The sequence below is a fragment of the Nicotiana sylvestris genome, chromosome 9 (assembly GCF_000393655.2).
Source record: "Nicotiana sylvestris chromosome 9, ASM39365v2, whole genome shotgun sequence".
Lineage (NCBI taxonomy): Eukaryota > Viridiplantae > Streptophyta > Magnoliopsida > Solanales > Solanaceae > Nicotiana > Nicotiana sylvestris.
The window spans coordinates 119,007,346-119,029,604 of record NC_091065.1 but is presented as its reverse complement, the minus strand read 5'-3'; the positions used below and the strand labels follow the sequence as shown (position 1 = coordinate 119,029,604).

The following is a 22,259-nucleotide window of genomic DNA, read 5'->3' as shown; positions in this document are numbered from 1 at the left end:
CTCATATCCAGAGAATGAAGGTAGCAGAGATGAGGATGTCGAGGTGGATGTGCGGGCACACTAGGATAGACAAGATTAGGAATGAAGATATTCGGAAGAAGGTGGGCGTGGCCCCTGTGGATGACAAGATGCGGGAAGCAAGGCTCAGATGGTCCGGGCACGTGCGAAGGAGAAGACTTGATGCTCCAGTGAGGAGGTGTGAGCGGTTGGCCGTGGTGGGTACAAGAAGAGGTAGAGGGAGGCCTAAGAAGTATTGGGGAGAGGTGATCAGGCAGGACATAGTACGACTGCAGATTTCCAAGGACATGGCCCTTGACAGGAAGGTTTGGAGGTCAAGCATTAGGGTTGTAGGTTAGGGGGTAGTAGAGCTTTCCTTACTTCATATCGGGGTGAGGCGGGGTTGGATTAGGGTTAATCTTAGATGGCTTTCTGTTTATGTTGAATCAACACTATCCTTGCTGTTTATCTTAGCCCCGGGCCTTAGTTACTGGTTACTGTTATTGCATATCATTTATCTTTTGGTTGTTATGCTTCTGTTACTATTACGGTTTCTACTGGAGTTACTAATGAATTGTTTTTTTCTCTTTCTCTTTCTTTTTACTTCTCTGAGCCGAGGGTCTATCGGAAACAGCATCTCTGTCCTATTGGGGTAGGGGTAAGATTTGCGTACACATTACTTTTCCCAGACCCACTTTGTAGGATTTTACTGGGTAATTGTTGTTGTATATAGATTTGATATTTGATCGAAATATCATACAGATATAAAGGCGGAAATAACAGGGAAGCTTGCTGAAAGTTGTTGGAAACAATTTAGTTTCAATATTAATAGAGTAAGTTTGTGTGTTAATTCTAATTGTTTCCATCTAAGCTCTTAAGGTCCAAGTTAAAAAAACTAATGCTTTATTATTTTTAAATTTTATATATATAATAAATTTTATGCACATAAATTTGTTCAATCCGGTTCGATATTTTTTCTGTTTATTTATAAAAGTAAAATTTTTACCTAGGGTTACAGATGTTCGATATTTTTTCTGTTTATTTATAAAAGTAAAAATTTTACCTAGGGTTACAGATACTAAAAAAAATAGAATAATCAGTTCGATAAGAAACTTAGTATTAGTTATTCCAACGAACTATTAATCTATTTTATTTCTGGTTTAAGAAAATAGTTTAAATTAAGTAACTTCATATAAGCTTGTGGTATAATATCTACCCATTTCTACTTTCTTTTTTATCATATGCGTGAGTAATAAAGTTTTGGTCACCAATAATGAGAGATGGAATAGTAAGTATACTCCTTCATGCTTAACTAGAGGTTTCGGATTCGAGCCCTGAGTATGAAGTCACCTTTGTTAGAAAGCACTTTATCTCTCAATATGAGATTTCTTGGTGCAAATCTGGATTTAATTGGGTCCCTATATAAATATCGAACACTATGTGGGAAATCAAAAAAGGTTTAGGTTAGAATAGAGAATCACTGAGCAAATATCACAACACAAAAGATGAACAAGATAATAACGTTAAAGGCACAAGTTGATCCTCTGGTCTATTTTTCTGATAAAATTTTTGTAACATTTAACTTCACAATTCTTACCTTCAAATGGCTGTCTCCTCTCACTTGAGCACGTGAAATAGTCTATACTATATTAAAAGCACGAAGGCCTTTAGCAAAATATCACTCGCCTTTTTTACCTTTTTAAAATTGAGTTTACACTGGACAAAATAGTAATTTAAATATTTTCCTAATATGTAGAACCTTCAAATCAAATAAAATATTATTTATTAAATCTTTCCTTATTTGAAATATATAAGACTCATCACTAAAATTTTGGTTATGAAATCTTTCCTTTTAAAATTAGTAGAAAGTTTAATTTAGAATTTAAAAATAAATATTGTCTGGGAGAACTAGGAATATGTTTTCTTTTCCTTCTATTTTCTTACGGCAATTCCTTTTGAAATATGTTTAGGCATTCATTCTTTTTATAGGTAGTAACTTATAATTTTAAGGGATAGTGAGAGGTTTATACTTAATAAATATTGTAATTATTAAATGTGATTTTTAAAAATTACATAAAAATAATATAAAGAAAAGTATTGTTTGAATACGAAAGGAGTTCAAAAATTATCTATATTTTCTCTATTATTATAAAAGTAAAAAGCCCCAATGCAAAAGAAATAAATAATTTTTTTAATGTTAAGAATAAATAATCAACTCTTTGAATTAATTAATTAGCAAAAGAATTCAATGTAATTCTTTTTCAAAATCTCATGTTAGTAAAGTTACTTTCAAGTTGATCAAACTTTTAAGTTACACAAATTTGTTACCATAAGAAGAGCACTAGCGGTGACATAAATTAAAAAGTTGAGCAAAATTAGTTATATTATAGTATTAATTTATTACTTATTTTCAGTATTAGGTAACAAAATTAATAATAATTTTCATAATACATACCCAAAGTTCTCATAAATCAAAATATGGCAGAACAAACTTTTATTAGACAAGATTTCTTTATTTAGTGAACTAGCTAAATTGGATCACATTCATTTTTAATAGCTAATATTTTTTTTAATTTTTGCTCAATAACTCAAATATTTTATTTAATAAAAGTCAGGTTATTTTTTAAAATTATATATTCACTGAAATAGGATACACGCACAAAGCGCGTACCTAAGACCAGTACTAAATAAAATTCTCCAACTTCTATAGCAAATTGCAATACGACTTGGTTTCCTCTTTTTTTACTCACCACTTGACATGATTTGCTTAAGACGGCACCTTTATTTATTTATTTATTAAAAAGAATAAAACCATATCTTTTGCCTAGAGGACATAACATGATAATTGATACATGCAACATGAGGTTATATTTGGAAATTTACGCAAACCTCGTACCCCACAAGTTGAGCGGCTTTGAGTTGATAAGTGAAAAAGAAAGGATAAAGGCAAATGTCTCCAGCTCCAGCTTTTACAGCCGCCCACTCTGACCGTCCTTTTCCTTTCCCTTGGGGCACTCTTGTGAAAGAGAAATTTATTCTAATATTTTTATGAAAATGTCTAAATTTACTATAATTATAAACATAAACTAATATGATATTGGTGCGTTTAGTTAGTGTGACGGAAAATATTTTTTTATAAATATTCTTATTTTTTTAAAACTATTTTTTAATAATTAGTTGAAGAGTACAAGAAATTTTCAAAAAATACATTTTTAAAGAGTGATAATAATGTAAAAATTCAATAATGTTTGGAGGAAATTTTTGAGTATTAAAAGGGTAGGGAATTGCAATAGTTATTATCACGCTCAAGCTTGATTACGTGAAAGTTGTTGCCTCTAGGCGCATCGGGTTTTTTTTGCTCCTAGTGAGCGGCAAATTTTAATACAATACTCCATGAGTTATGCATTTAGAGATGGATAAAAAAGATTTTATGCTTATTTTATCATTTGTGTTTTACCAAAAAAGTGCTAAGCCTTTTTATGAACTAATTAAATGAGAAAATAGAGGATAAATCCTAGCCAAGGATAATTAACTCTAGATCGAAGCATATTGAATAAGAAAAAAGGATATAGTTAAGCTCATAAACTTTCCAAGATTATAAAAGAGATCGAATGTAAATGACGGGCTTACATTCTTGACGTACTGTTCCATAATGTAAGAATAAAGAAGAAAAAGAAGGAATGTCATTGACAACTACATGATCTATCTTTATTGATTCGATAATGATTACAAAGATCAGCAGCCAAGATCTAAGCCCACTCTTGCTTTTCTTCAGAAGCCTTCCCCCGTTCTTCTGTGTTTTTAGACGAAGCAAAAATAATGCCATGTTTTTGTTCTCTTCCCTAGTATATATACAGTAAGTATTCCCTTTTATACAACGGTCCTTAGCCAGAATACCCTAATTTGTCAGTTGTACTTTAGGTCGTCCCCCATAAATGCCACAATATGTACTTCGCCATACAGGCTTTCTGATGGTTAGACCTCGGTCGTGGCCGAGATACTCGTCATTATGGTTCCTTATGGATTCAATCACGACTTAGTCGACTCCTTGCCATTCCTTTTTGTGTCGCTCCTCGTGCGGTCAGATTTCGACCCATACAGTTAGTCCATCTGCTTATTAAGGTCGTCTTTGGGCGAGTTCGATGGGCGAACTTCATCGATAAGAAAACTTATGAGAAATCTGGGCACCTTGGGCGATGGGCGAATACCTCGTGGCGAGGTAGCGATGTGACGTTTCGGGAGTTGCATCAGACCGTCGCATCAGTTCAGAATGTCATTAAAGCTCATCATGTGTCATTATGACACACGCTTTCTATGTATCACATTGTTTCTCGTGCCTTTTCCATTTTCAAAATGGTGGTGTTTGGCTTTCCCGCTCATGGTACTTATACCCCTATAAATAGGGGAAAATCCTACATTTGAATGTTGTGCTTCCTAATCGCTCAAAAAAGATTTTTGCATCTTTTCTTCTTCTCCTTCAGTTTCTCACATTTCCCTCTCTGTCAAAAATTCTTGTGGCCTTTACTTTTTTTCCTTTACTATCCCCGATCCTCACAATAGAAGAAGAGATGGCTAGTGCATCCTCCAACCCTAATAGAGCCGTTGAAGCTCCGGTGCCGAAAAATGATATACCCCTACTCGAAGAGGGAGTGGAAATGGCATAGGATGAGGGTTTCCCGACAGTAGATGAGGTGGTTCTCCGCCCAGGGAAGGCGAGGACTGACTTCAATAGCCCTATTGGGGACGAGCCGGAGCTTGTTTTTTCTACGATGGATGTTGCGGCGCTCACGGCATTCAAAGACAAATGGGGGATCACTGATCACATTGAACTGGTTTTGGCGGATCAGAACATAGTGCGTACACACCGTCCGGGCTACTGCGTATTTTATGCGTATCTCTTTGTCATTGGATACACGTTTCCCCTTCCTTCCTTGGTGGTGGATTTCTGCCGCTTCTATAAGGTATGTCTGACTCAACTCTCTCCATACGTGTACAAGCTCTTCCTTATGCTCATCAAGTACGCGGAGCTGGTCGACCGAGGAATTTCTCTACAACACATGATTCACCTCTTCCCCCCCCCATTTTCTTAGGGGTACGATGATTCACATGCGTCACCGAGTAGCCAAGGGTTTGGTGGTGAAGATGGATGGCAAGGCAAATCGCCGTTTTTGGGAGAACTTCTATGTCCGAACGGAGCACGTGGTATCGAACCCGGCGGGGTTTCCTGAGATGTGGAATTTTGCCCGCAGGTCTTCCTTTCTTTTTTACTTTATACATTTTTTCTTAATATAGTTGTCAGTCGTCTTCCTTTAATGACTTCGTTGAGTGTTTGTTTTTGTTTTTGTAGCCGAGAGAGTACCTCCTCCACTGGTTGACAATATTCGCGAGTGGGTGAGTGCAATTCTTCTCCATACGATGGGGATTCGCGAATGAGTACCTTTTCATGAGAGGTTTGGGTGCAAGTCTTCTGCTGGTGAGTCGTCTCGTTGCGGTCTTTGTTGCTTTGTTCCATAGTTTCTTTTACCTTATATTTGTTTGGTCGAATCTCTTCTCATTGGCAGGTCGGAGAGGAGTGAGAAGGGCGAGGGCTCCTATGCTTGCTTTTCGCTAAGGAGCTTGCTCTGCCCAGCCCGTTCCAAGGGCAACTATGGATGAGGGCATCCAAAGTTTGGTTGCTCGAAGGACCGCATCCGCGACTGAACCTGTTCGTTTGGAGGTTGCTCATCGGTCGGTCGCCCCAGTTTCCACAGTCTGTTCAATGGACAAACCTTCTCGCATCAGTGGCGAAGAGGCACCATCAAAGAGGCAGAGACTGTCAGAGGGAGCGTCTTTAGTTGAGACGTCCTCGGGGGGCAACCCTACTCTAGCAGTATCTGAAGCTGGCGATAATACCGGCCTGGGTGCGGAGGCGACACTTATTTCGGTTGGGGAAAAGACCACCGTGGCAAGGGGACAGATTTCAAGGGTTGCAGCAATTGTTCTGAGCAATCCATCGTCGTCTCGGTAGGGCCGCACCCCCTCTTTGGCTAATGAAAGGTTGAAGGGCGTGGTTGTAAATGATTATGAATATGATTTCGACATCCATCCTGAAGACATGAGGATGTTCGAGGAAGGCTTTATCAGGGTCGATGTGAGAGCGGAAGTTCCTTCTCGTGTGCTCGAAATTCCATCGGACTTTAACCTGTTGGAGGACACGGTGGAGTCGGTGCCCTAATTTGACCTTCTGTGCTCCGCCGCCAAAAGAGAGTTTCTTTGGGAGATCAATGATTCCGCTTTGTCACGCGGTGTGGCCGGGATGGTCTTGAGGGTGAGTTTCCTTTCGATATTTTCTTTGTTTTGTGCCATTTTGCTTTCGCTGATTCCTCCCCTCTATTTTTTTAGACTTACATGCTGGAGATCGAGAGTGCTCGTAGGGCTGATACGAGGGCCGAAGTCTTTTTAAAAATGGCCGCGAAGTATTACAGGTATCACAATAGGTGCCGTTAGATGCATGCACAACTTAGGGCGGGCGGTAACACTCAATATGTTAGGGAGGAGTTGGATAAAAGAGACGAGGATCTGATGCGGTCCATCCGCAGATGCAGCGAGCTTGAGGAGCTACTTAGTGCCAAAGACGAGGAGCTCGTGGAGGGCAGAGGGGTTTCAGCGGAGTACGAGGATCTTTAGGTGAAGGTGTTGTCTTTGCGAGCTAAGCTTGAGCAAAATGCTACTAGATTAGCCAATCTAAGTGCAGAATGGACGGAGAAGGTGGCTAATCTAGAAAAGAAGGCGGCCGAGTTGGAGAGAGCCAAGGGGGCTCGATTGTCGGCTTTGGTGAGGGCGACGGCGCTAGAAGACACTATTCGCGTCCTCGGGTATGAGCAGGAAACCGAGAGGGTGACGACCACATTGAGGGAGGCGTGGCTCGAGGAGCGGATCAGTGAACTTGGTCAGGATGCTACGAGCCTAGGAGACCGAGTTACGGCTATTGAGGCTGAGAAGCCGCAGTTGTTAGCTTAGGTCCCCCCTCAAGAATTTGCCTCTGCTGTTGTCCCCCGCCGTTTGTATGAGCTATGGGTCCATTCTGAGGCACAATGAGATATATACAAGGGTTTGTGGGAGGTGGAGAGCGTTCCTGAGGTCGCCTTGGAAGATGCTCGGGCGAAGTCACGCGAGGCTCGTCTTGCCTACGGTTATGACCCTGCGACACCGGAGGCCGGTGAGGGTGCTGAGATTGAAGATGGGCTTCCTTCTGAAAATGACAATGTTGGAGAGAACGACGGTGGAGATGATGCCGAGTGAAATTTTTTGCAGCTTTTGTACTTGGTTTTCTTTTGTTCTTTTGTTGTTGTTTGTTTTTATTATTTTATTTTTTGGGGCCTGTTTTTGGCCTTTTTTAAGGCGCAGCTGTTGCGTATGTACATTCTCTGAATAAGACAGTTGTTTGCCTTTGGTTGTATATCTTTTGACTTTCCTTTTTTTTTCTTTTTTTTTGAAAAAGGTCTTTAGATTTCCCCGTGATGAGTCCGTAATTTTTAACTGGGAATTTAAATGAGGTCAAATTTAGTTCGTTTGATTCGAGTGAGATCGGATCTCATCTTGTTAGTTCGAATGAAGTCACTTTTGACATGTAAATTCGAGCGAGGTCGAATTCAGACTTGCCAACTTGGGTGAAGTCAGTATTGACTTGTATATTCGAGCGAGGTCGAATTCAGACTTGCCAACTTGGGTGAAGTCAGTATTGACTTGTATATTCGAGCGAGGTCAAATTCAGACTTGCCAACTTGGGCGAAGTCAGTATTGACTTGTATATTCGAGCGAGGTCAAATTCAGACTTGCCAACTTGGGCGAAGTCAGTTTTGACTTGATATTCGAGCGAGGTCGAATTCAGACTTGCCAACTTGGGTGAAGTCAGTTTTAACTTGTATATTTGAGCGAGGTCAAATTCAGACTTGCCAACTTGGGCGAAGTCAATTTTGACTTGTATATTCGAACGAGGTTGAATTCAGACTTGCCAACTTTGGCGGAGTCAGTTTTGACTTGTATATTCGAGTAAGGTCAAATTTTACTTTTGTTTGGCGATGGCCGGGGGCCATAGGGGCGTAAATTCGAGTGAGGTCAAATTATGACCCGTTATGGGTTCAACGAGGTCGAACATTGACTTGTTAATTCGAGCGAGATCAAATTTAGACTTTTGTTTGGTGATGGTCGGGGGGCCGTAGGGGCGTAAATTCGAGCGAGGTCGAATTATGACCCATTAGGAGTTCGACGAGGTCGAACCTTGACTTGTTAATTCCAGCGAGATCAAATTTAGACTTATATTTAGCGATGGCCAGGGGCCGTAAGGGCGTAAATTTGAGCGAGGTCGAATTATGACCCGTTATGAGTTCGACAAGGTCGAACCTTGACTTGTTAATTCGAGCGAGATGGAATTTAGACTTCCATTTGGCGATGTGCTGGTTCGGTGGCGTGGCAAGAATGTCGCACGCGGCCTTGCTTTTATTGGAGAATATTACTCATTGTTGTATCGTTTATGCGTGCATTGGGATGAGTCCCAGTTTATTTACTCTTGCTTTCATTGGAGAATAATATGTGTTGTTGCATAGTGTATATGTGTCGATGGAGTCCCAGTTTATCCAGTCCCTTCATTGCTCGAGTTTGAGAGGTCATTGACGGGACGAGCGATGAACTTATTGCTTGGGCTTCTGGGCACCCTAGGACTTGACTAACTCAAACGATGTTCGGACGTGATTCCTAATATTTAGTCGGCTGAATTGGCGTAGGATTGTCATGGCGAATATACGTGAAAGCTTTTCGAGTTTATGTTCTGCCTATGTCGAAGAGACTGTACGTCCCATGGGCTCACCGCTTAGTCCCAGGTCAAGGAGATTTTCTTAATAATGTCGGCTTGTTTTGAGCCGTTTGTCTGTCATTTGTAATATGGTACGGTATCGAGGGTTTTGCTCGACCATTACCTGCGGGGTGGTATGGCATGGAACATTTTCCTGATGTGTTCGGTGGTATTTGTTCCTTGTTCGTGCACCTATGAGAATGCTCGTATTCCTATCCCAATCAAAAAAAGAGAAATAACAAGTTAAACCCAAAAGAAATTGTCTGTTAACTTGAACTGATAAGTCGGTGAGAGGAGGGGGCGTTGTAGGACGACTTGTTTTATCCCGTACTCAAATGGCGACTTCAGATTTGGTAGCCTCATGTCTGCCTTCGCCGTTAGCCTCCTCTGGGCTTCTTATGGGCTAAACTTACTTTGCATGTTGGGACCTTAAGCTCGAGTCCCGGTCCGATCCCGTTCGATGTGCAAAAAATAAAGGAAACATAAGTTATACTTCGTACATAAATTATACTGTGCATACGGGTACAAAAATAAGGCAGGATAAGCCGGCTATTTCAAAGAATCACATAGTAGGCTATCATCCCTTCCTAAGAGGTGAAAGTATAGATTGGTATATAATCATTAACATAGAAAATAGGATTGCAGAAGTGTTAAGTGCGCAGTGGCTGTAATCCCACCTTGAGACTCATACGACGTACCAAACCCATCGCTACAACAAGACGTAGTTTTTGTACAAATATCAGACAAAAATTCGATTTCAAGCAAAGATCTGACCCTAATTGGTTTGGTTATTTCAAAATCTTGCCTACAACCCTCTCAAGTTGGTGTTTATACTGAGAAGGTGAGGTTACGACAGTAGGGAAGTAAAACTCGGGCTGGCTTTAAATCTAGAGGGAACTAAGATTTTGGCTAGAAAGTCCTCACAAACGGCGCCAAAATATTTTACCAAAAAAGTGCTAAGCCTTTTTGTGAACTAATTAAATGAGAAAATAGAGGATAAATCCTAGACAAGGATAATGTTTACTTGGAAAATGGTATTAACAATTATATTTGATTTGTGGTTCTAAAAATACGTGATTTATCTTTAATACTAGTTGTTATGTGGATAATGCTAAGTATAAATGAACAAGAAATGATAAGCCTCGAGGGCGTCGAGCTCAGCAGTATGAGGCCTCGAGGGCAGCCTTTAAAAGTTGATGATGAGCAATAAATGAAGAACAATGAATGAGCATAATAAATGAGAAGTAAGAAATGAAGAACAATGCAATAAATTCGTAGAGTAATTGTTGAGAATGTTTAGGCAAGAAAAGCAGAGAATGTTCTATTGTATTCAATATTGTATATCTTACAAAAAGACAAGGGTCCCTTTTTATATAGGAAGAGGAATCCCAACATAGTACATGTCTAATAATAACGAGGAAATTCTATTGGTACAACTATATAATGGCTTAGTACGGATTTGTACTATTCTTGCAGACCTGGTCAGCTCTAACCACGTGTATTTGAGAATTTTTCCTTCTTTCCATGATGATCATCGATTGTACTGCTTCGAGGTCGACCATAGTGGGCCTTCTATATGCTCCCTCGAGGGACACACCTCGGGGTCATACCTCACGCTTTGCTTTGGGCTTCTCGAGGTTGGACATGGAGCAGCATAGTAGTCCCAAAGTCGAACTCACCAATTTTGGCCGTATACAGATAGTCCCCGCGTTTCTTAGAATGAAATGATAAGAAACGATCTTGAGTTCTTGCCTCTTCGACACCCCCATTGTGACTTCAGCCACGTGAGATCATTAAATCGCGTGACAGAAAAAGTTGTACAGGGGTCTTATCAGACACGGTTCTCGAAAAGCCCACTAACCGCTATTGGTTGCCCTTTCAACTCCTCCAAGTGACTTATAAATACTCAAATTCCCTTTCTTTCAAACCTTTGCAACATCTTCAAATCTTCAAATCTTTGTTAACAGTTTTCTGCCTTCACCCTTCTTCTGTGTTCACTTCTTTGTCAACTTGCTTTGAAATTTTTATTACAATCATGGCCAAAACTTCTCGGACAGTACCTCGAAGAGAGGAAGCCCCTTCTTCGTCACGCTCGTCTAAGAGCAAATAGGTAGTGCCTCCCAGCGTTGAGGAGTGCGTTCTTAGGCCCTTCGATACATCGTCCGATCTCAAAATTGAAAAACCTTCTTTAGTGTCGGGTCGATACGAGCCTATGTCTTAGTACATCAGTTTAATTACTGATGTAGAGAAGGTGAAACTAGATTGCCGCTAGGGAGAGGCGGTACAAGTAGAGATTCCTTTACCGGAAGAGGATGTAACTAAGCAAAAAGTTGGCTTCCTTAGCGTATATACGTATCCCTTTACCTTAGGCCCTGTAGATTCTTCCTCTCCACCGATAGACCCGGTGATCCTCAATTTTTGCCGACAAATATCGAGTGACGCTTGGTCAGATTTATCCCTCTTTTTGGAGAATCGTCTATTTGATTAGATATTTCACGAACATGGTCATGGGGATGGATTTCACCCTCAACCATCTGATTAGATTATATAGCCCTTGCCTCTATCGAGGGGGCTTAGTCAAGTTGCGGTGCCGATCTGCCAAAGCATTTTTTGCCAGCATCGACGAAGATAAAGACCGGGGGTGTATGAGCCGCTTCGTTCGAGTCAGGACTTCGAACCTCATCCCTGTCGAGAAGATGTCATTCCCTGAGGAATGGAATATAAGATGTAAGTGTTGTTACACCGAGCATGTTTTATCATCTGAATGCCCTCTTTTTATCTTTCGAACTAATTCCTTTCTCTTTTGAATTGATTCTCTTCTGGTTGCTTAGCCACCTTGTGGTTCCCCGGCACTGTCAAGGACCTCCCGGGCTGGGTTGGACTTTTAGACTCTGCCTCTTCATATAACAAGTGCGTTTGGCGTGATCTGGACAAAACTCGATGAGAAGCCAAAATCATGGTACGCCTTCACCATTGTCATTTATAAATCCTTTATGAATAGATTTCTTAGTGGTATGTTTGACTTTTTACGCCTGTGCAGGCCTCGGGGAAGCAGTTTTAATGAGATCGCCTCCTCCTGGCAAAGAGGAGATCCAAAGTCCCGTCAAAGATAGAAAGAGAAAGAAGGAGACGTTGGCAGAGTCTCCGAAACCAAAAAGAGCCAAGGCTCGAAAGCCTAGGGCCGATCCAATGATCCTGACTTCGGCAGCTGCTGAGAGTCTTCGTGTTGAAGACGAAGATGATGATGGTTGCCGGCTGGTACATCGAGTAAGACTAAGCGTTGATGCTCCAAAGATTACTGGGCAGAAGACTGCCGAGCCTGAGGTGACCGGTGCGGCCCCACCTCGTATTGAGGAGACCCCGGAGGAAGGTTTGGATGTAGTCCCTGAGCCGACCACTGATCACTTGTGTCGATGAGCACTTGGTTGGCGCATTCAGAGGATCCAGCTCCGAGGCCCCTTGAGGGCGAGAGAAAGCCCCGATTGAGGTTGATGCCTTAGGAGACCTTCAACCAGGCCCATCATTTTCCCCTGGGCAAATACGGGATGCCCAGAACAGGGAGACTCCCGATGTGGGGGCATCCCAAGGAGAGGATGACACATTTGGAGATTTCTTTGTCGGCGTCGAAGAGGATGATGATCTCGATGCCCCAGTCATTCTTGAGGAGGCTGCGAAACTCCAAAAATAGGTGATTTTAACATAACCTTTGTGCCTTGAGTTTTGATCTTTGTTTTTCTAACTTCTTTCCTTCGTGCTATAGGTCACGATGTTGTACGACCAGGACTTCTCCAAGTTAAGAGTTGAACTGACTCATAGTGAGGAGGAGTTCGAGAAGTTTGCCACAGAGTTGAAAGAGCTAAAAACTCTATATGCCCAAAGGGAGGAGGAACTGAACAGCCTTCGAGCAAGCTCGTAGAAAGTGCTCCAAGAGCGGGCCAACTTCATCGAGCAGGAAATTTGGTATTCATGAGCTTGCTTTTTGTTTTCATAACTTGGTGTTTACTATATTGACTTTGCATTTGCAGATTGAGTGGAAGGATGCCTTAGAGGAGCAGCTTCGGGAAGAGATTGTGGCCAAAGACACTGAAATCCTTGAGTTGAAACGGTGCAAGGATAGCATGGTCTTAGAAAGAAATACTCTCCGAGGGGAGCTGCCCTCGACCCAGGGTCTTCTTCAAGGTGCTAAGGAGGAGGCTCAGAAATTCCAGAAGCTTCATGCTGAATCGGTTGTCGCGTTATCCATGGCCAAGTCTGAAGCTGATGCGCTCTTATCCTCATATCGAGATGATGTTGCTGCGGCCAATACTTGAGTTAGGGAGATATCTGAAGAGGCCGAGCTCAAACTGGCTCGCGCCCTTGCACTTGCTCGGTCAGAGGCCGGAGAAAGGCCTTCGAGGAAATGCATGCCAAGGGTTTTGATCTTTCCGCCGAGATCGAAGAAGTGAAGGCCTTGGAAGAGGAGTCAGCGGCTCTGACTACTTCGGAAGAGGGCTCTGCGGGTGGATCGGGGAGTAGCAAAGATGAAGACTAAGCCACCTTTGCTCTTTTTACTTCTTTTTCTTCTTCTGTATATGGACCCCGCGTGGGAGTTTTGTAAATACACCTTCGTAAATATATTTTTGGAATGCAAAGGGTTTTCTTGTTTAATGTCTTCAAAGTTTTGCATTTTAGTGCTCGTGCCGAAGTCAAACTTCGAACTTGAACTTAACTTCTTCGAGCTCGGTCTCGGCGTAACAGAGACCCTCTAGATCGGGTTGTTCTAATTTCGATCACATATCTTCCCTAGGTAGGGTTGGTAAGGACTCAATTTGACTCCTCAATACCTCGAACACGGGGTGGTAACGTTATTCCTGTGACATGGCCGTGAAGTAACCGAAATGGCCCCGTCTGTACATTTCCCAAAAAGTCATAATTGCATCGTGAGAGTTTATTGGCTATTCAAAGTTAATGAATAGTCGTCGCTCTTCCATATATACTTGTTTTCCTTTCTTTGAAGGCTTTTCCGCTTTGTGCATCTACCTTTCACTGTAGAGTTCCCTTTTTGCGCTAGTTCTACTGCCGCATCAAATCAAAGCTTTCGCCTGATTTTTTATCTTCCCTTTCTTGTGTTGAAGGAGCTATGTCTACCATGCCCAAATCTGCTCACTGGGAAGAGGGAAGTCCCACCTCTGCTTCCTGCCCGGCCGGTGGTACCCCACCGGTGTTTGGTGAGCTAACTTCAAACTATTTCATTACGAAAAGAGATTTTCCGATAGAGAAACCTCTCGACATTCCGCGCCATCGAGAACATGCATCAAGGTTCATTCGATCAATAGAAGAGAGACACCTTGAGGCTGTGAGGAGAGACTATGGATGGGGCAAAAAGGTAAGACTGCAGGTACCCTCCCGAGAAGAGGATATTATGGCCCACGTAGAGGGGTTTCTGAACGTGTACACGTACCCTTTTACGTTGGGTCCTCTCGACTGATTTGTGCTCGAATTCTGTCGAAGATATCGAGTTACTTTGGCTCAGATCCACCCGTCTTTCTGGAGGATTGTGCTGATGATGAGATTTTTCGCTGAAAAGGCCGAGCTCGAGTTCACTCTTAGCAATCTCATCAGATTGTATTGGCCTTTACATCATCGAGGTCTAATTACACTATGATGCCAATCCACCAAGCCTTTTATTTCCAGTGATGAAGAGGACAGGGATCAAGAATGGATGAGTCGGTTTGTTCGAGTGAGGACTATTGATATTATTCGTGCGGAGTTCCTGCCGTTTCCCGAGAAATGGAATTTCAAGCGTAAGTGATACGCTGTATTCTATTATTTTTGTTCTCGGTCCAGATTCTGTAAGGGCATTTTCTTTCCTTTTTTGCAGCAATCTCATGGATGCCAAATGAGGTCCCCGATCTTGCGGCAACTGGCTGCCTCTTCGACTTATGACGAGTGCAATTGGCGAGATTTGTCGAAAGGAAAATGGGAGGCTAAGCACCATGGTATATGCTATGTGTTCTTCTCTTGAGGAGTACATTCCCTTTCGTAAACTAATTTCTTTGTAGCAGGCATCGATGAGTTCTCTAAGGTGAGACCGTCCCCTTTCAAGGAGGAAGAAAAACCTTTGATTTTTGAGATAGGGAAGGATAAAAAAAGGAAAAGCTCCTCGAAGGACGAGGATTCCCATAGTAAAGCAGGATCCGCCCGGGGGCGCGAGGAGGACGTTGTCGTTAATGAAGACCTCATTTTTATCGGTCGCTCTGTGGACATTAATGCACACAGAGAGGATGACTCTATATTGATGGCTCGAACCAGGAGGCCTCCCGAGACTGTTAAGCCTGCTGGACTCGAGACCCCTAGTCTCGAGGGAGAGATTCCACAAGCGAGGAAAGGTGAAGGTCCTTCATTACCTGTTTGGCAGCTAGTTCTCGGACGTCAGAAAGTACTCCGAGGGGAATGGGCTTTGACGCATCTCCGCCAATCAGAGCGCCTCGGGTTATCCTACCAAGGCCGATGGGACCAAGCCGGTAGATGCGAAGTCGACATTCGAAGAAGCTCAGCGGCTCTGCTCTATGGTGAGTTTTGAAGTTATTACAACTTTTCCAACTTTATGTTATTTCCTTTTTAACTGAACTTTTCTTTCTCATAGGACTTCGATAAGCTCAAGTCTGAGCAGCTTCGTTGTGAGGCTAAGTTGCGTAAAGCCTTGAATGGGGAGAAATCTCTCAGACTTCTTTGTGATAAGAAGACAAGAGAGCTGATACATCTTCGATCGAAGTTGGACCGAAGTCATGATTACGAAGGCATTCTCGAGAAACGGGTAACTTCTATTTTGAGGTAATACAGGCTTCTTCTCCCATCTTCGGAAACTAACGTTTCGTTATCCCAGTTGCAGAGGAAGACAGAGACGCAGGAGCGCCTTCAGGGCGAAGCCAACCAGGTCAATTCTGAATGCAACAAATTGAAGGCACAGATAGATGCTCATGTTGCGTCCAAAAGGAACGCTTTGGCTAAGGCCTCCGCCCTCGAGATACAGCTTTGTAATGCTCAAGAAGGCGACTCGGTCCAGGCGAGCAGGATTGCTAAGCTTGAAACAAATCTTTTGAAGATGAAGGCCGAAGTCGTGGACGCCCGAACCGAAGCTGAAAAGGTCCGAGCAAAAGCCGATAAGAAGGTGGCCTTCTATGTGAAAGACACTGCTGAAGCTCGTACGAAGTTGAGGGGAGCTTCCGATCGAGAGAGGAGAAGCAATGAATATGCCCGACGCAAATCCCGGAGGGAGACTCTCGAGGAGATTCATGGGTAAGGGCTTTGATCTCTCGGAGAAGATAAAGCAGGCCAAGGCAGATGAGTTCGACGCCAAGTTCCTCGTTTTTGATGTTGAAGACAACAAGAAGGGGGCTGGTGAGGGAGCTGGTCCCGAGAGAGCCGGCGGAGACATGGTCCCCGAGGGGGGAAAGTCTAAGTTCCCGAGGGTATACTAGGTTTTTCTTTCTTGTTCTTTGTGTAGGGCTCCTTGCGGGAGTGTTGTAAATATATCTTTGTACCATTATTTCTAATAAAAAAGGAAACCTTTGGTTTTCCCTTTATATGAATTTCTATATGTTTGTGTCTTTGTTTATGTTTTGAGTGTTGATGCTCGTCGATAATTAGGTCGATATGTTTGGACTTTTTAAGATAGGAACCTTTAGGTTGTGCTTGACGAGTAATTGATAATAGTTGACCGTTCAGGGCTCGGTCCTCGAATCAAGTTTTGACTCAGACTCATTGACCCTTAGGTTTTCAAAATATTGGCCCTTTGGCTTTTACGTATTGGCCCTTAGGCTCTTTAGGCTGGCCCTTAGGCACTTTTAGATTTGCTCGATGTGACCTCTAATATGGCTATAGTTTTCCCCATTTTGGCTGAAAACTTTGAAGTTTTGATTATGCCTTGGCATGTTTTGTGTTCGTCTGACTCTTCGACGGCTCAAATAAGAACCTTGATTATGAGTCGATATATGACGATAATTGAGTACCTCGGGAGGTTCTCTTGAAGGCTGATTTTTGGAAGCCTTTTGTCGAAGGCTGATTGTCTCGAAGCCTTGTCATTGTTTGGAGTTGATATGATTGAAGCTCCTTTGCTTATGTTGGGGGTAGCCTGATTAACCGGTTCTTTTCGAAGTATTTGTAGGCCTTTAATTTTATGGTGGCGATCGAACATCTCCGAGCCGCGTTAATTTGGTCGTAGCCTTTTGATGTGACTGTAGTCTTTATGTTTGACCGTAGCCTTTAGTCCCTGGGTGAGATGACCTCGGTGTCTATATCGAGGGTATGCCTTTTTAGGGGTCTTACAAGTTCGATATATAGCCTTGATCTTAATATCGGGGTTATACCTTTTTAAGGTCTTATAAGTTTTGGCATGCCTCGTTGAGGCCTTACAGATTTGGCCTTGCCTCACTGAGGTCTTACGAGCTCGGAGTTGTCTAATTGAGGTCTTATGAATTCGAGTTTTTGATGGCTCGATGAGCTAACTTTCGATGACAGTCCCAGAGTGTTTGAGAGTTTTTTGGCCCTCGAGCCTTCTTATGAGAAAGTAGTGAACTTCTTCGAGGCACAAAGTGTTTTGATAAGCAAAGAGGTTTCCTCAATCACTTGATATATGTGTACATGTTTTTTTCCTTTGGAGGTTCGATCATTCTACATAGACACGGTTCATTTGACTGTTTGGCCCAATACAACATTCTCCTATCGAGGTTCTCCAAGGCATAGTTCGATTTCTTTGAAGAGGTGACCTCTCAGGGTGATGCCCCCCAATATTTGGGGTTGATCAAAGAGAAGCCTCGAATACTGGATGAGTTCTCCTTAGGTAGCATATGGATTTTTCCTCGTTAAAAACCTTGCAGGTAAATCCCGTTTGGGATAAAACCCGATCTAAGGGAAAAAGATTGCAACACATGCTTTAAAACCCAAGGTCTTTGAGCTGGAGGGTGCTTCGACTCCTTTAAATCAAACACCTGCAATAAGTTAGTATAAAACATAAGTGAAAAGGGAGAAATTTGTACCTTAGCATTGATAGTGTTAGAGCCTCGTTTCGTTTTAATTGCTTGCACCGAGGACGCGACATGGTCGTTTATTCGCTCTTGCTTTTTAGCTTCTTTGAGATAGAGGGTATTGATATCGGTGCTACGTCATGCACCGCAAACATCTCTCTTGCTGCGTGTTGCATGCTGTTCCCCGTACACTGTTTTTACTCCATCCTTGGTTGGGAACTTTATCATTTGATGAAGGTTTGATGGCGCTGCCCTCATACTGTGTATCCATGGCTTTCAAAGTAAGGCATTGTATCTCATGTCACCTTCGATGACATGAAACTTGGTATCTTGGATTATACCGGCCACGTTGACCGGGAGGATGACCTCTCCTTTCGTTGTCTCGTTGGCCATGTTGAATCCATTGAGAACTCGAGAGGCGGGTACGATCTGGTCGTGCAGTCCGAGCTGCTCCACCATCCTCGGCTTGATTATGTTGGCCGAGCTACCTAGATTTACGAGCACACATTTAATTTGAAACTTATTTGGAAGAAAAGAAATTACCAATGCGTCATCATGAGGCTGAGATAAGGTCTCGATGTCATCTTCACTGAATATGAAAGCATCCTCTGGTATGTAACTCCGAGTTCGCTTTTCTCTGGTGATGGATGTTTTCGTTTGCTTGACAATGGGTCCATGTGGGGCGTCGACCCCTCCAATGATCATGTGGATGACGTGTTGTGGTTCTTCTGGTTTGTTCTTCCTGTTTGCCTCTCTTTCCCGAAATTGGTTATTAGTCGGTCGCTGAGGAACTCTAAAAGGTGCCCTTCGCTGATCAGTCGGGCTACCCCCTCTCGAAGTTGTCTGCAATCCTCAGTCCTACGGCCGTGAGTGCCGTGATATTTGCATACCAAGTTAGGGTTTCTTTGTGAAGGATCTGATAGTATGGGTTTTGTCCACCTAGTATCTTTGATTTTACCTATGGCCGATACAATGTCCGAGACATCGATGTTGAAGTTGTATTCAGATAACCGGGGTGCCTCTACCGGCCCAGTGTGCCTATCGAACCCGGCTTTACTCATGAGTCCCCAGGAATTTTGACCTCGATCTATCCTTCGATCTCCTCGAGGTGCATTACGCCTCGGGGCATTTCTTCGATCTTCTACATACGGCTGATATCTTTCCTTGTTTGGTCTCGATTCTCTTTCTGTAAACCTTTGTTCCTTTGTTAAGAGCCTGCTAGGTTATACTGAGCCAGAGGGGGCTCCCAGTTGGACGTCCTCGACTCTGATCTTTGATTGATATCTGTTGTGTACATCTGCCCAAGTCACGACAGGATACTCGACCAAATTCTGCTTTAGCTATTTCGAAGCTATCGAGCTTCGCTTGTTCAAACCCTGAGTGAAAGCCTGCACTTCCTAATCATCGGAGACCGGTGTCAATTCCATTCGCTCCATCCGGAAACAAGACACAAATTCCCTCAGCATCTCGTTCTCCCTTTGTTTGATCTTGAAGACTCGGGCTTCCTTGTAGCAACCTTGATGGCACCGACATGCGCTTTCACAAAGAATCTGCCAACATGGAAAACGAATTCATCGAGTTCGGGGGTAGGTTGTGATACCACATCATGGCTCCCTTCGACAGTGTTTCTCCAAATTTCTTCAGCATGACGGATTCAATCTCGTCATCCTTTAAGTCATTCCCTTTTACAGCACAAGTATAAGTGGTAATGTGCTCATTGGGGTCTGTGGTCCCGTTATACTTCAGGACATCGGGCATTCTGAATTTCTCGGGATGGGCTTCAGAGCTGCACTTGATGGGAATGGTCTCTGCACGAACTTCTTTGAATCTACACCCTTCAGAATCGGGGGTGCGCCCGGGATCTGATTAACCCTCGAGTTATAAGTCTCCATTTTTTTATCGTTAGCCTCTATCTTCTTTTCCCCTAACTCGATTCTTTTAGTCAATTCTTCAAGCATTTTCATGATTGAGGGGTCAGTCCCCGATCCGCTTTCGTCTGGTCTTTCTAGCATTGTTTTGTGCTGCATGTTTACTGGTTCGGCGGTGCTAGGGGTTCTGTTCTGACTTTGAAGTTAAGCAATGGCGACTTGCTGAGCTTGCAGCATCTCGAATATTACTTAGAGGCTGACTCCTCCTTCTTCCATTCCTCGTGCTTCTTGGCCTCCAGCCTGGGCTTCTCTGCGTCCATTCTTTGCGGGGTCTGCGCCTGCTTCCGTGTTTAGAGCGTTGTGGGAGCTGATATCAACTGGCTCCACGTTTGGCACTCCCTCAGGGTTTACAGGTGGTACATTGAGCCTTATGCCACTATTTTCTCCCAGTCCCTCACTGTCGTGAAGAGGTGCATTTTGTGTGATAGACATGATTAAGCTTGAAATCAAAGAACCTTTGATAAGGAAAAGTGTGAAGAATAACGTGTGTTATCAAAAAACTAGCACCAAAACAATCACTATTATTTTTAGCCTCATGGTGGGTGCCAAACTATTTACCTGGAAAATGGTATTAACAATTATATTTGATTTGTGATTCTAAAAATACGTGATTTATCTTAATACTAGTTGTTATGTGGATAATGCTAAGTAAATGAACAAGAAATGATAAGCAAACCAGTGTGGTCACAAGACTGAGGGCCTCGAGCTCAGCAGTATGAGACCTCGAGGGCAGCCTTTAAAAGTTGATGATGAGCAATAAATGAAGAACAATGAATGAACACAATAAATGAGAAGTAATAAATGAAGAACAAGAAGGAATGTCATTGACAGCTACGGGATCTATCTTTATTGATTCGATAATGATGATTACAAAGATCAGTTGCCAAGATCTAAGCCCTCTCTTGCTTTTCTTCATAAGTCATCCCCCATTGTTTTGTGTTTTTAGATGAAGCAAAAAGTTCTGTTCTTGTTCTCTTCCCTAGTATATACACCGTAAGTATTTCCTTTTATCCAACGGTCTTTAGCCAGAATACCCTAATTTACCGGTTGTACTTTAGGTCGTCCCCCCTAAATGCCATGATATGTACTTCGCCATACAGGCTTTCTGATGGTTTGACATCGATCGTGGCCGAGATACTCGTCATTATGATGCCTTATGAATTCAACCACGGTCTAGTCTTTCCCTCAAAGACGAATACACTTGAATTAGTGTTAGACTACGAAAGAGTTAGGATAACGAGATGAAAAGTTAATGTCGAAATGTTAATAGGAACAATAACATGAAGTTAAGAGTTGAAACCTGTGAATGACCATAATTTTCACCCAAAAATCAGTAAAGTCATATTCCCATTTAATGAAAAATATTGTGTCAACTAAACACCAAAAAGACTTACTTTTACAGAACATTATTTTACAAAAAATAATCATATCAAACACTTTAATTTATTATTCGAACACAAAACAAATAAAATTATGGAAATTTACATATTACAATTAGTTTGATGAAACGTAACGATTTAAGTTGAATAAATATTTGATGACATCCACATGGCACCTTGAAGACTGCGACGTGTATTGTTGTTTATATAGGTGGGTTCGATTTGCCTTAGTTGCCAGTCTCCGCGTCCATATGCGCTTCCTTGAAGGAAATGACGGGAGGGTTTATCCTTCTCTTTTGTTTGGTTTGTATATAATTAGTAAATAAAAAGAGCGAATAGAAGGAAAATGGTGGCAAAAATATAATTAATCAGATGGAAAAGAAACAATTTTGTTTTGACAAGCCATATTAAAGGAAAGAGAATAATTGCGTTATTTTGCTTAGAGATAAGGGGAGAAAAAAGAAAGGAAGGAAAGTCGAAGCCTTTTCCTTCCCTTGTAGAGTAGAGTAAAGATGGAGGAGTACTACTTTTCTATTGAGCCCCCAACATTATTCTCCATTATCATTTGTTTTTGGAAAACAATTGTATGTTGTCTTTTATTTTTCTGTTTGTACTTTTTCCCTTTCTTTAACTTATCTAATTATTTTCTGCACAAACTTGCTTTCTCATTTAATTTTCCTTTTCGCTTCTCTTCCCTACTTTGATATATACATAGAAAAAAATATAATAACTCAAATTGCAGCGTAAATGTCTTGGTTTATGTCATTTAACTTATCAGCAGAGAATGAATGGGCTGTTTTTTCTAACGTTCAAATCGGTAAAGTCCATAATAAGATAGTTGGAGGAAACAATAAAAGAAAAATGAACGACACAGCACAGGAAAATATAAATGAACGAGACGAGACACGAAAACTTTTTGCTTTCAAAAAGTTCTCATAGTTTTACTTGAGTGCATATACTTCTTGTAGTTATAACCTGAAAAGTATTGTCGGTGTTGTTTCTCATTTTTGTAGTGGAAATTTGGTCTTCTCAGAAATTAAGCATTTGGTTCACGCATATAGATCAAAAAATCGATCAAATGTTCATTTGAGATTTGGACGGGTTGAAAATAAAGTAATTT

The 22,259-nt window shown here is 42.1% G+C and overlaps 1 protein-coding gene across 1 annotated transcript; it reads left to right on the top strand.

Moving 5' to 3' along the window:
* The first annotated feature begins 13,226 nt into the window (after positions 1–13,226).
* LOC138878123 (uncharacterized) lies at positions 13,227–16,109 on the top strand. The gene is made up of 6 exons (XM_070157784.1): positions 13,227–13,326; positions 13,942–14,192; positions 14,688–14,805; positions 14,872–15,245; positions 15,453–15,623; positions 15,693–16,109. The coding sequence occupies exons 1-6, from the start codon at positions 13,227–13,229 to the stop codon at positions 16,107–16,109; spliced, it is 1,431 nt and encodes a 476-aa protein (XP_070013885.1).
* Positions 16,110–22,259: the final 6,150 nt, after the last annotated feature.

Bases quoted from the DNA above. Each gene is read 5' to 3' on its own strand.
- LOC138878123 (XM_070157784.1), top strand. From the start codon at position 13,227: ATGCATGCCAAGGGTTTTGATCTTTCCGCCGAGATCGAAGAAGTGAAG. The intron at 15,246-15,452 runs GTACTCCGAGGG...TCTTTCTCATAG, and splicing joins TAGTTCTCGGACGTCAGAAA to GACTTCGATAAGCTCAAGTC. The intron at 15,624-15,692 runs GTAACTTCTATT...TCGTTATCCCAG, and splicing joins AAGGCATTCTCGAGAAACGG to TTGCAGAGGAAGACAGAGAC.